Source organism: Scylla paramamosain, chromosome 15, assembly GCF_035594125.1.
Source record: "Scylla paramamosain isolate STU-SP2022 chromosome 15, ASM3559412v1, whole genome shotgun sequence".
In the NCBI taxonomy this organism is placed as follows: Eukaryota; Metazoa; Arthropoda; class Malacostraca; order Decapoda; family Portunidae; genus Scylla; species Scylla paramamosain.
In genome coordinates this window covers 6767190-6778511 of record NC_087165.1, presented here as the reverse complement: position 1 = coordinate 6778511, position 11322 = coordinate 6767190, and the positions used below count along the sequence as shown (strand labels likewise).

At 41.0% G+C, this 11322-nt stretch overlaps 1 protein-coding gene across 8 annotated transcripts in view; it reads left to right on the top strand.

Moving 5' to 3' along the window:
- LOC135107336 (adenylate kinase isoenzyme 5-like) overlaps positions 1 to 9440 on the top strand; it is a 97430-nt gene extending 87990 nt beyond the window's left edge. For 4 of the 8 annotated variants that reach the window (XM_064017067.1, XM_064017063.1, XM_064017065.1 and 1 more), the window contains 8 exons: positions 1598 to 1780; positions 1891 to 1996; positions 2114 to 2230; positions 2624 to 2823; positions 3481 to 3594; positions 5603 to 5785; positions 6135 to 6337; positions 7224 to 9439. In XM_064017067.1, coding sequence (XP_063873137.1) covers positions 1598 to 1780; positions 1891 to 1996; positions 2114 to 2230; positions 2624 to 2823; positions 3481 to 3594; positions 5603 to 5785; positions 6135 to 6337; positions 7224 to 7386 — 1269 coding nt within the window. In that variant the 3' untranslated portion in view covers positions 7387 to 9439. Of the gene's footprint in view, positions 1 to 1597; positions 1781 to 1890; positions 1997 to 2113; positions 2231 to 2623; positions 2824 to 3480; positions 3595 to 5602; positions 5786 to 6134; positions 6338 to 7223 lie in introns of all 8 variants that reach the window. The other 4 variants (XM_064017061.1, XM_064017060.1, XM_064017068.1 and 1 more) reach the window with 2 other exon arrangements.
- Positions 9441 to 11322: the final 1882 nt, after the last annotated feature.

Sequence of the window (11322 nt, the reverse complement as noted above, 5' to 3'; positions counted from 1 at the left end):
CTATATAGTGTCTAGACTAACTTTGCAATACAAACTAATTAGTTATTCTTATAAAAAAATATAAGAAATATTATAATAATAATAGTAATAATAATAATAATAATAATAATAATAATAATAATAATAATAATAATAATAATAATAATAATAATAATGTGCTGAGTATCCATTGGTTTGTAATCGTCATAATTATGTAGGATGAACTCAATTACAAATTACTGAGAAATTCGATGTCATCAAAGCCATTTCATTAACATTTTTATTTTATTGTTCCTGCTGATGACGCCCCACGATACAACACCAGCTGTCGGCTGCTCTTGCCAGGGGATGCTTTCATGAATGTTATAATTCAAAATTTCGTTCCTTACACCAATTTTGTTTAAAATCACTGGTTCGCTGCTCAGTAATTACGTAATCCGATTAGTTTATCTTCCAAATGCAGTGATTTCCTAATATTGCGATTCTTTTGTCCTCTCTCTCTCTCTCTCTTTTTTTTTTTTTTATGTTTGTTACTATTATATTTCATAAAGGAAGTATCAGGATACCTCAAGAGTCGGGTTTTGTTTCCCTCACCTGTACACTGTTCATTGCTTAGGCGATGTTTCCGGTATTGCCTCGCATCGCTGTCAGCTTTTCGTGTCATACATTGGTAATAGTGCACCGGAGACAGCAGACTCGCCGGGGTTTGTTTTGGAGTGAAGACTGGCCAACGCAGCCTCTCTGTTCACGCTATCTGTCACCTTGGTCTTCCTGGAGAAGGGCGGCCTGTCCCTCCACATTCCCGCCACCCAGAACTGAATCCCTGTTCATGTAAAGATTGAAGCAGCAAATCACTGTCCATTGCAGTTCAGCTGTGCTGTGTTAAAGAAGACCTAAGTAAGTATTCTGTTCATTACATCCCCTGTAGTTAGCAGCGCTGCTTGGCCTCTGTGTGTCTGAGCTTCGTACACGCAAGTAGTGAGGCACAGCGATGGTCTTGTATTCTGCTGGCATGACGTTGTTGCTGGTTATGTATAAGGTATTTATGGTTTCATGTTCAGGCACTTATGACTGTGTAATGCCTTCTGTGCACGACTCAAACAGAAGTACGTGTACCTAGTGTGTTGCGCAAATATTCTTACCTTTTTAAATAACGATAAGAGGCATTGTCATAAATATAATATGCTGCATTACCTGTTAAATTTTTACAGTTTTCTTTTTTTTCCTCTCTCAAGTGGTTTTATCAGTGAAGTTACGACGTTGATTCTAACTACAACAATAATAACACTATCTACTCCCAAGCACAACATAGCCATAAATATATTAAGCTGCATTATCTGTTACAAATTTTAGTGTTTTCTTTTTTTCTTTCTCTCTATCTTTCTTAGGTTTCATTACCAGTCAATTTACGGAGTTAACTATAACCATAACAATTGCAACACTATTTAAAACCCAAGCACAACATAGCCACATTCGTGCAAACTAGACAGAAAAGAATCAGTACCGTTTACCTTCCCCACACGACACGAAAGCGAAGACGAGCACTTACCCATAACCTCCCTCCATCCCTTGATCAATGTATAGCCTGAGAGTTCCATCACCTCCCTACGTATTACAGCTGGGCAACATCGACGGGGCCATCCTGCTTGACTGGCGGGAGTCGACGCTACTCAACAACCTGGAGGCGGGGGCGCGGATGGGTTCACTCATGCTGGAAGCGGCGAAGAAGGAGCTGACGGAATTCACTACGAAGGTCCTGCCGGTGTGTGAATACTACGACAACCTGGGGATGCTTTACGTGGTGAGTGAGATGTTTGACCTGTCTTATATCAGCGGGATCTCCTGTATGTGTGTGTGTGTGTGTGTGTGTGTGTGTGTGTGTGTGTGTGTTCAGGGCGTGATGTGTTGCAGGTGTCTGGGGAGAGGAGTCAGGAGGAGGTGTTCAGGGACGTCCAAAGGGCACACTCCAAGATACTTCGGTCCGCGCTTCATCCTCCGCCATCACGCGCCTCTGTTGGTTAGTTTTTTTCTCTCTTTCACTCTCTCGCTCTTTCAGTAAACGCAGTACACTTAGTATAAGTCCCCAGTTTACCGGTGATTTCCGTACATCCTCACTGAGCATGGCGTGCCGCAGGGTCCTACCGGGAGTACCGTAGGATGGCGCCCATAACCCAACATCAGCCGCTGTCCAACGCCACAATTACTGCGCCGCCAGAAGAAGAGGCTCTCCCTCCGTGCATCTTCTTCATGGGTGAGCTGGTGCCCGTCACATACGTTGACCCATTCAATGCTGGACAAACTTTTCCCTCAACCTCTTACAACTTTTTAAGTAGTATTTTTATGCTACACTATCTTAGATAGTTCTGTTGTATAGAAAAAAATTCATCCTTTTTCCTTATTTCCTGTGTCTTCATGCAAACATGAAGACATTTTTTTTACATTATCCCAAATGTTAAATGTTAACAGAAAAGATGACCATAGCAGTGAAAGTGTTAATAAGAGACAAATCTCATTTTCACTAGTTTGGTTATGAAATCTTACTTTGACATAGGAACATCGAGTGAAATTACACTGATTAGCACAGGTCAACTAGCTAGTGCGTCTGCGCATGTGTGTGGTTTACGTGACAGTTTGATGGTTCCAGGTGGCCCCGGGAGCGACAAATGGCGACTCATGAGCGGCATCACATACCTGTACCCAGGGTGGGCGTGCGTGGGAGTGGGCCAGATGCTGCGTGACCACGTGGCGCGCTGGAAAGAGGACCCTGAAGGGTACACAGGCATGCCCAGCGAGAAGGTGGTGATGGTGCACAACCTCATGAGGAAGGGAGAGCTGGTGCCGCAGGTGAGGGGCGTGGATGTGTGTGTGTGTGTGTGTGTGTGTGTGTGTTACTCATGTGGTTTAATTATTGACACATATGAACTAAAGATTTACTAGCGGGTATATTAAAAAATTGTAATGATTAGCGAAGACTTAATTGGTCGTGTGCTTTTGACTGCCACTGTGTGTGTGTGTGTGTGTGTGTGTGTGTGTGTGTGTGTGTGTGCTTTAGGGAGGAAGAAGAAAGGAAGTGAGAAAAAAATCTCCAGAATTTAAATATATTGAAACAACGAATCTGATTTCTAATGCTGTAATAATAATCTTTAAATCCTAGATTACAATACTGTGTTACATCCATAAACAGACAAAGATGAATCTCAGTCCTTCTTTCACAAAAGATAAGGTAATATTATGTGTCTTACTCACATTATAACAGATTGTTAAATACACAAACATTTTTCATAGGTAGTAGAATATCATCACACTAATCATACATTCATCCATTAAGCAAATCTTCCGTTCACAGAAGATGAGATAATATCATGTGCCATACACACATTAGTAATATAAGATTGTTAGACGCATAAACATTTCATAGATCGTAGAGCATCACCGCACTTATCATGCATTCCCTTTCTCACTTATTCACTCCCTCCCTCTGCCTTTCTCCCTTACATTCAGGACCTGGTGCTCGACTTGATGCAGGAAAGGATAAAGGAGCTGAGTTCCCGCGAGGGCATCGTGCTGGTGGGCTTCCCGAGGGACATCATCCAGGCGCAGAACTTCGAGGAGAAGGTAAAGGAATGTTCTCATTCAAACGGGGGAGACCTGTTGGGCATCAGGAGGAATAATTAGGAAGGAAATTAGGGTTTTGTTCGCTTAATACAAATCTGAACGAAAGAAAACAATAGCTATGGAGAATATAAGAGAGGAGAGAAAGAAACTATAAGACTGTTCTTCTTTAGACCGGGAAAACATGTTGGGGATCGGAAAGAATAATGAGGAAGTATTAAAAAAAATTACGGTTTTATTTAATTAAGACATCAGACTTCGCTTTGGGAACTGGCACTCAAGTGCCTTTTTTTCGATTTTTTTTTTTTTTTTTTTTGTTCTTGGCCAGTGCCCCCTCTCTCTCTCTCTCTCTCTCTCTCTCTCTCTCTCTCTCTCTCTCTCTCTCTCTCTCTCTCTCTCTCTCTCTCTCTCTCTATATATATATATATATATATATATATATATATATATATATATATATATATATATATATATATATATATATATATATATATATATATATATATATATATATATATATATATATATATATATATATATATATATATATATATATATATATATATATATATATATATATATATATATATATATATATATATATTTATGTGTGTGTGTGTGTGTGTGTGTGTGTGTGTGTGTACTTACATGAAAGGAAACAGCAACTACGAAGAATGTGAAAAGGAAAATTATGGTTTTATTCGTTTAAGGAAAAGCAGTAAGTATGGGGGATATGGAGGAGAAGGAAATATAAACTACAGGATACGGCAAGGATATGAAAGAGAAAATGGGAGTTTAATGCGAAAAGAACAATAATAAAGAACTAGTATAGTATAGTTCCAAAGGGTGTTTTTTTTTTTTTCTCATCTATAGGTGAACAAACTTTTCTTTTTTTTTTTTTTTTTTGGTGACAGAAATTGGTGGAGTTGGAATAAGCGAACATGGATTATAACGAACTAGTGAAAATAATAGCGCATGCTCAATGACAGCATGTTCAAGGAATACTCGTGAAATGTAAAAAAATGCAGATAACTTTAAGTATTCTACGCTGTTGCTGACTTGGCGGGACTGAATTTGCTGACTGACGTGATTATGTGATTGATTCCTTTATCTAATCTGTGTCACGTATGAGTCATGTGGTGTTTAGTTAGCACAGATGAAGGCAGCGTGTATATCATGGCATCTTATAACACACACACACACACACACACACACACACATTGAATATATTGTTCCCGTCTCATTTCTTCAGAAGCAACTACATTGGACACTAACGGACCTTAGTCTTCTCAAAATCACAAATGTTTAGGTGTCTTTTCCTGACTTGTTAAAACAGACTGTAGTGGAAGTTATTAGTGTTTTAAAGGATGCTTACAAGACTCTATTGAAAGTTCAAGTACAGTCTCACATTATCATTCGGCAAAAGTCGCATGAAAACCCGACTCACCATCACTGTGGCCTTTGAAAAAAAAAAAAAAAAAAAGTGATGAGAGAAAGAAGCTTTCCAGAATGCAAGCCAAGATTTTTTCTGAATAATTTCACTTGGCTTTCAAATTTACGACATACTGATATACTTTTATTTTATTTTATTTATGTAGGGTTTCATCTTTCACACCATTCCCTTGTGTGTGTGTGCGCGTGTGTGTGTAACTTTTCCTTCTTTTTAACAACCATCGTTATATTATTGTCAGTAATTACATTGTTTCGTCCTTTTCTACTCAGTATAACAATGAAAAAAAAGTAATATTGCCCTTGATCTGGAATCAATCAGGATACGTAAATATTAATTTATGAAGCATAAAACGAATTCGTCTTCTCCCTAACTTATGAAGGAACACGCAGGATCAAATAATAACGTTTTGAAAGTCTGTTCTTGCGTTTCCTTACACTCCTATTTTTCATCCATCTGTCTCATTTTTTGTCAGTGTCTGTTCTTCCTGTGTTTCTTTACACCCCTAACCTGTATCCATTTTTTTCCGCTTCTGTTAATGTCTATTCTCGTTGACTGCAGTTCCACCAGATCCCGCCCTTGTTGCTCATCGACTGCTCGGAGTTGGAGCTGGGGAGGAACCTTGGCCGCAGGGAGTGGCGCCTCGATGACAACGTAGCGGCGGCACGGAGGAGGCTGGCCATTTACCGCGAAGTCACGTTGCCCATGCTCAAGGCCTTCGACGAGAAGAACCGACTCAAGATTGTGAGTTCAATAACAATGAGCGCAGTGTGCGAGTCTGCAGGATCAGTGGAGGTAGACAAGACGGTGTAGCAGTGAATTGCCTGATCTTTTAACATTATTTTTATACCTGAGGTTTTGTCATTGTTTAATTAATATCCTACCTTGTATATTTAAGGAATTTGCTACACTGTACGGATGACTTCAGGTACTTCAAGAGGTTTCTTGGCCCAATGCTTGTATACCTCGGTCCTTTTCTGTGCTGCTGACCAAGGGACATTAGTACCCCAGCTTTCTTAAGATCAGGTCACTCCATCACCTTTATACATAAACCCAATGACACCTTATGACCCGTGTGTTTCTGATGCCTCAGATTGACGGCGACGCTGACTGGGAACAGGTGGAAAGGGAGACTAAGCGGGCCATCTACGTAGAGACCCAGAATCTTGCTCGGCGCGGCATCAGGTCGGCAGGAGTCACGCCCACGCCGTCTCCCCGTCGCGGCCTCGTGCGCCCCTCCACTTCCACCTTCCCCGCCGAGGTCGCCACCGCAGCCGTCAGCAGGTTTGAGCCACAGTAATGCATCACTGATCAGTGCACGTATCCTTCGTGGAACTTTTTTTTTTTTTTGTTTCCAACATGTGTCGAGCAAATGAAAGACAAACGACGAAATTAAAGTTCATAATTCCTGCGTCCTGTAATGTAATAATGCAATTCATAAACGTAATACAGATGTTTCATATCTGTATTTTCCGATCTATGAATATCTGAGTATGGAGAGATTTTTATCAATACATAATTACGACAACCTGTATAGAAATAACATATGACAGACAGATACAAAATGCGTAGTAAACACACACACACACACACATACACACACACACACACACACACACACACACACACTCTCTCTCTCTCTCTCTCTCTCTCTCTCTCTCTCTCTCTCTCTCGTTATTGGAAGTAGATATTCACCGTGACCATGCAATCCGCCATTTATTAATTAAGTAATGATGGTGCCGCTCTCAAGCCTATGAAAGATTCACTACATGTTCCCGTGTGTTGTTATATCTTTCTGTTGTCAAGGGTTTTGAAGTCACTCATTTCCTATTAACGCACATAACATTAGACTATCATATGAAAGCAGGAGGTGCACTTATGAGGTAAATTTAATGTGACAAACTGATTACAAAGCCTCGAAGCTTCAGAGGATTCATGCTGTGCGCTCGTGTCCGCTAGTCAAAGTGAAATTTAGTCCAGAAAGAACAAAAGCCTCGTCTATCTTGGTGGAGATAAGCATTTATGTGGGATTGCTCCAACTCACGCACAGTATAACGTTAAGTTTTGGGACGGCCATACATTGTTAATATATATATATATATATATATATATATATATATATATATATATATATATATATATATATATATATATATATATATATAATTGCTTTCTTCAACAGGGAACCGCCAGCAGAAGACCCCAACCTAGACCAGCCCAACGGCCCCGTCCCTGGCAGCCCCACCCGCCTTCCCGACCAGGAAATGAAACCTCTTCCTCGGGAGCTGAGAGGCGCCGTGACGGAGACGACGCCCAGGAGTCAGTTGCGGCACGAGCTGGTCTGACCCCGCTGAGGCACCAGCGAGTGGCTGTGATACCAGTATCTTCCAGTAGAGACACAGGGAGGCGCCATGTGTGTGTGTGTGTGTGTATGTATGTTTCAGTCAGTTGGAAGCCAGTGGAGAGAACCAAGCCTTCGTGCCTCATTTAATCGGTTTGTGTAAAATTTATGTGTCTTCGTCGGCCTCACTCCAGCCCTGCTCCCCGTGCTGTGTGTGATGGCACGTAGAAGGTTGCTATTCGTCTCACAGCCTCCAGTGTATTCCTGCTGCTGTGAGGCGCGGTACCCACAGCACGACAATAACAGCATCATTTTGATTCCTTTCTATTCTGTTCGGAGCTCCGTAAGTTTTCCAGTGTGCCGGCCTTGGCAAACTACTCAGGTGAACGTTGCTGCTGTCTAAGCGGTGGTTTTCTACCGAGACGTGGGAGTGATGGTTATGGTATCAAGATTATGTGATGGTTGTGACGCCAAGACAGGGACGTGGTGGTTGTAATAACATGACTAGTTAGCGGTGGTAATGGTGGCAAGCCTGAGGTGATGTGCTTGTGGCGCCAAGACTGTGTAACACGTATTGGCTGTGGCACAAGAACAGATCCTATTTGTTAGCATTCCGCCACCATAGCCACAAAACCTTGGTCTTAATTTAAGGTGCTTCTGTGGCTGCCTTCAGAGACGCCATGGCCTTTGTAACAATTCACATTTTGATAATTCATTTCATAATATGAATAAGTGCATCGCGTCAACAACAACCCTCCCAAACACGCTAGATCAGATTAAAACCTTGTTTCTAGATATTCCTCGAGTAAGATGCGGCAGTTTCGGTGAAGAATGGCGTGTAGAAGTGACTGATGACTAGAAATTGTTTCAGAAGGAATGAAACTTCCTCATCAACACTTTCAAGAGGAAGGTCTCAAGACATTTATCCTTAAATTTGATAACCCTTTTGACTACACTCTTTGGGGACTGGCACCTTCAGTGGATGTATCTTTTTTATAGACTTTTTTGTTACCCTAGGCCGGAGTCCTTTCCTAAATGGAAAAGTAAATTAAGTGGAAATAATTTTGAATAAACATATACTTGGCTAGAATAAAGTAGAAAGCAGTGATATCAGAATATCTTCTCTGTTGCCTCGATGAACAAAGACTCATCTGCGACTCACCATAGAACTGTGGTAAAGTGTACCTTAAAACATGATCTCTATAAAATATAATGATATAATGGTACGATATCTTAGATTTACGTGAACTGTCCTCATTCATTTCACTTCATTTACTTACGTAGCGAAGTATCGAAAAAAAAATATAAATAAATAGTGTTGAGATCATTAAGTTTCGCACCACCATGAGTTTCCGATTGTCCACGGTAGAGGTGGTAATGGTGCTAAGACAGGAGCGCAGTGCCTGTTGGAGTATGATAACCATGGCACCGGGGCAGGAGCAAGGTGGCTGTGAACCCAAGACAAAGCGTGGTGCTTGTAACGTCAACACTGGACTGCGGTGTGTGTATATTACAACGGTGCTCGGCCAACTGTTTTGTACCTGTATAAAGGCGGGTTCACACTTGGCAATTCATTGCTAAATTGCCACCCTCCACAAGCTGGCAATACCTGGCAAGAAATCCTCCCAGCTAGATGTACGTTCACACAGGCGGTTGGGAAGGGACGGCTGGTAGTCGGGAAATGAATATAAGCAAACAGCAACTCAGCAAGATGTCTTCCCCCAGCGACGATGCCGAAGTGAGAGCTGCATTTTCTTTGGCTTACCGAAAGATAAAACGGAAAAGGGAACGCCTGTGGACACGTCCCTAGCTGAGTAGAAGAGGAGAAAGGAGTGTTTGATACACCCTTTTGCCTGAGCTGAGCGTGGAAGACCCATCAACCATGAGACTGTGGATACGCACATGAAGATACCTACATGAGGGATGCAGTGACACCTGGTGAACGCCTGACACTTACGTTGCGTTATCTAGCAACAGGTAAGGAAAAGTGATCGGTAATTATTAAGAACTTAGCTCCTTCTGCAGCGGTTACTACTAAATTATATATATATATATATATATATATATATATATATATATATATATATATATATATATATATATATATATATATATATATATATATATATATATATATATATATATATATGCAGAGAGAGAGAGAGAGAGAGAGAGAGAGAGAGATTGATAGCGTGTCTCGGGTCCCAGAGATGACGTCGGTCCCTCATCAGCTCCACCATTAACTTTTCTACCTCCGGACACATCTTCCACAACTCTCTTCCCGAGGACACGATGTAAAACAAAGCATCGGGCGGCTGGACAAACCAACTTATCGGTCTTATTGACGCGGCTGACAATTCCAGCCGCCAAGCACCGAAAGTCCAGCAGGCGAGCCAGCGCGGCTTGCGGCGGCTGGCAATTCAGCAGCGAATTGCCAAGTGTGAACCAGCCTTAATGGAGACACCTTGCTGTTACTTGTGTTTCCTGGATGTTATGTATAGTGTACTAATTTGCTTATTTCTTATTTATTTACCAAACTCTATTTATCGATTTGTGTACTTATTTATCCATCTTTTCCTCCATTAGTTTATACAGTTATTCAAACATTTTTAGCGTTATTTACAGACGCTAATACGTTTTATAATTGCAACGTTAAGCTGTACTGCAATTACGCCTGTGTGTGTGTGTTTGTGTGTGTGTGTGTGTGTGTGTGTGTGTACAATCCACTGGGTGTCGTGTTTCCAAGGTGAGTGAAGTATTGTTTACCTACCATGATCGTCAACAGTTCCTGTGCTGGAGTGCTTTACCTGGTGACGCGCGGAGGACACTCATCAGCCTTTCAATAAAACAGCACGGCTGCCATTAGAGTATTTGTCACCCAATGATGCCAACAGATGTGGGGAAGATTCATACTAAACAAGTACTCCGTATAGAAACGAGACAAGAGCTGAGCAAAAGACGTCAACAGATGCAAAGTAAATTTGAAAGCATCAAACAGAACAGAGACAGAGGGAATGGTTTGTGTGAACAAAATAAGGATAAAACCAATCAAGATCGAAGAAAAGAAGTAAAGATGATGAATATAGTGGATGAAAAAGAGTTTAAGAGAAATTAAAGGGTGTGTAAGGGTAACAGATTTTAAGAGTGATGGAGGGATGTCACGGAAAGGAGATATGGGTGTGGCGGCCACAGGGAGCATGTAGGATGGGGAAGAGAAGAGTATATGTGGTGACAGGGGAGTGAGAGAGCGAGCGACACATATGTAGCAAGAGGGACAGTGATATGAAAGCATGAGAGAAGGCAAATGTTGTGTTTTGAAGTGACTTATAAAAAAAGATCACAAATAAAATACATGAATTGAGAGAGAGAGAGAGAGAGAGAGAGAGAGAGAGAGAGAGAGAGAGAGAGAGAGAGAGAGAGAGAGAGAGAGAGAGAGAGAGTGTGTGTTATCCGTAACATGAATTTTAATTATAACCATGTTCTCAAAAGTCTCGGCCTCTTTCGTCAGTTAGCACATACTCGTATTAATAAGCTCTAGTAGAAAAGTGGGTCTTCAAGGATGTCTTCGTGATTGTAATGATAGTTTAAAAAGGATTTTACATATCAATAGGAGGAAACATCATGAGAAAAAAAATATCATCTCTGTGTCCTTTGAAAATTTACCTTATGAGAGACCAAAGTGTTAAGAATACGACCGAAAAGCATAAATAAATGTCCTGCAAGTTCATATTTCCAGTGGCCTCAGCCGTGTCTTCATCAAGAACCTAAACAAGGATGGGTAAGTAGTGATTTTAGGGAGCTTTTTCCTGTGATAGAAGGTAATATAGTTTGTTGATGAAATTAAATCCATGCGAGGGGACTTTCTTCCAATGATATAAGATAATAAACCGTGTAACTGAGATAAAAGGATGCGAAATGAAAAGACAAGAAATCGTTGGGG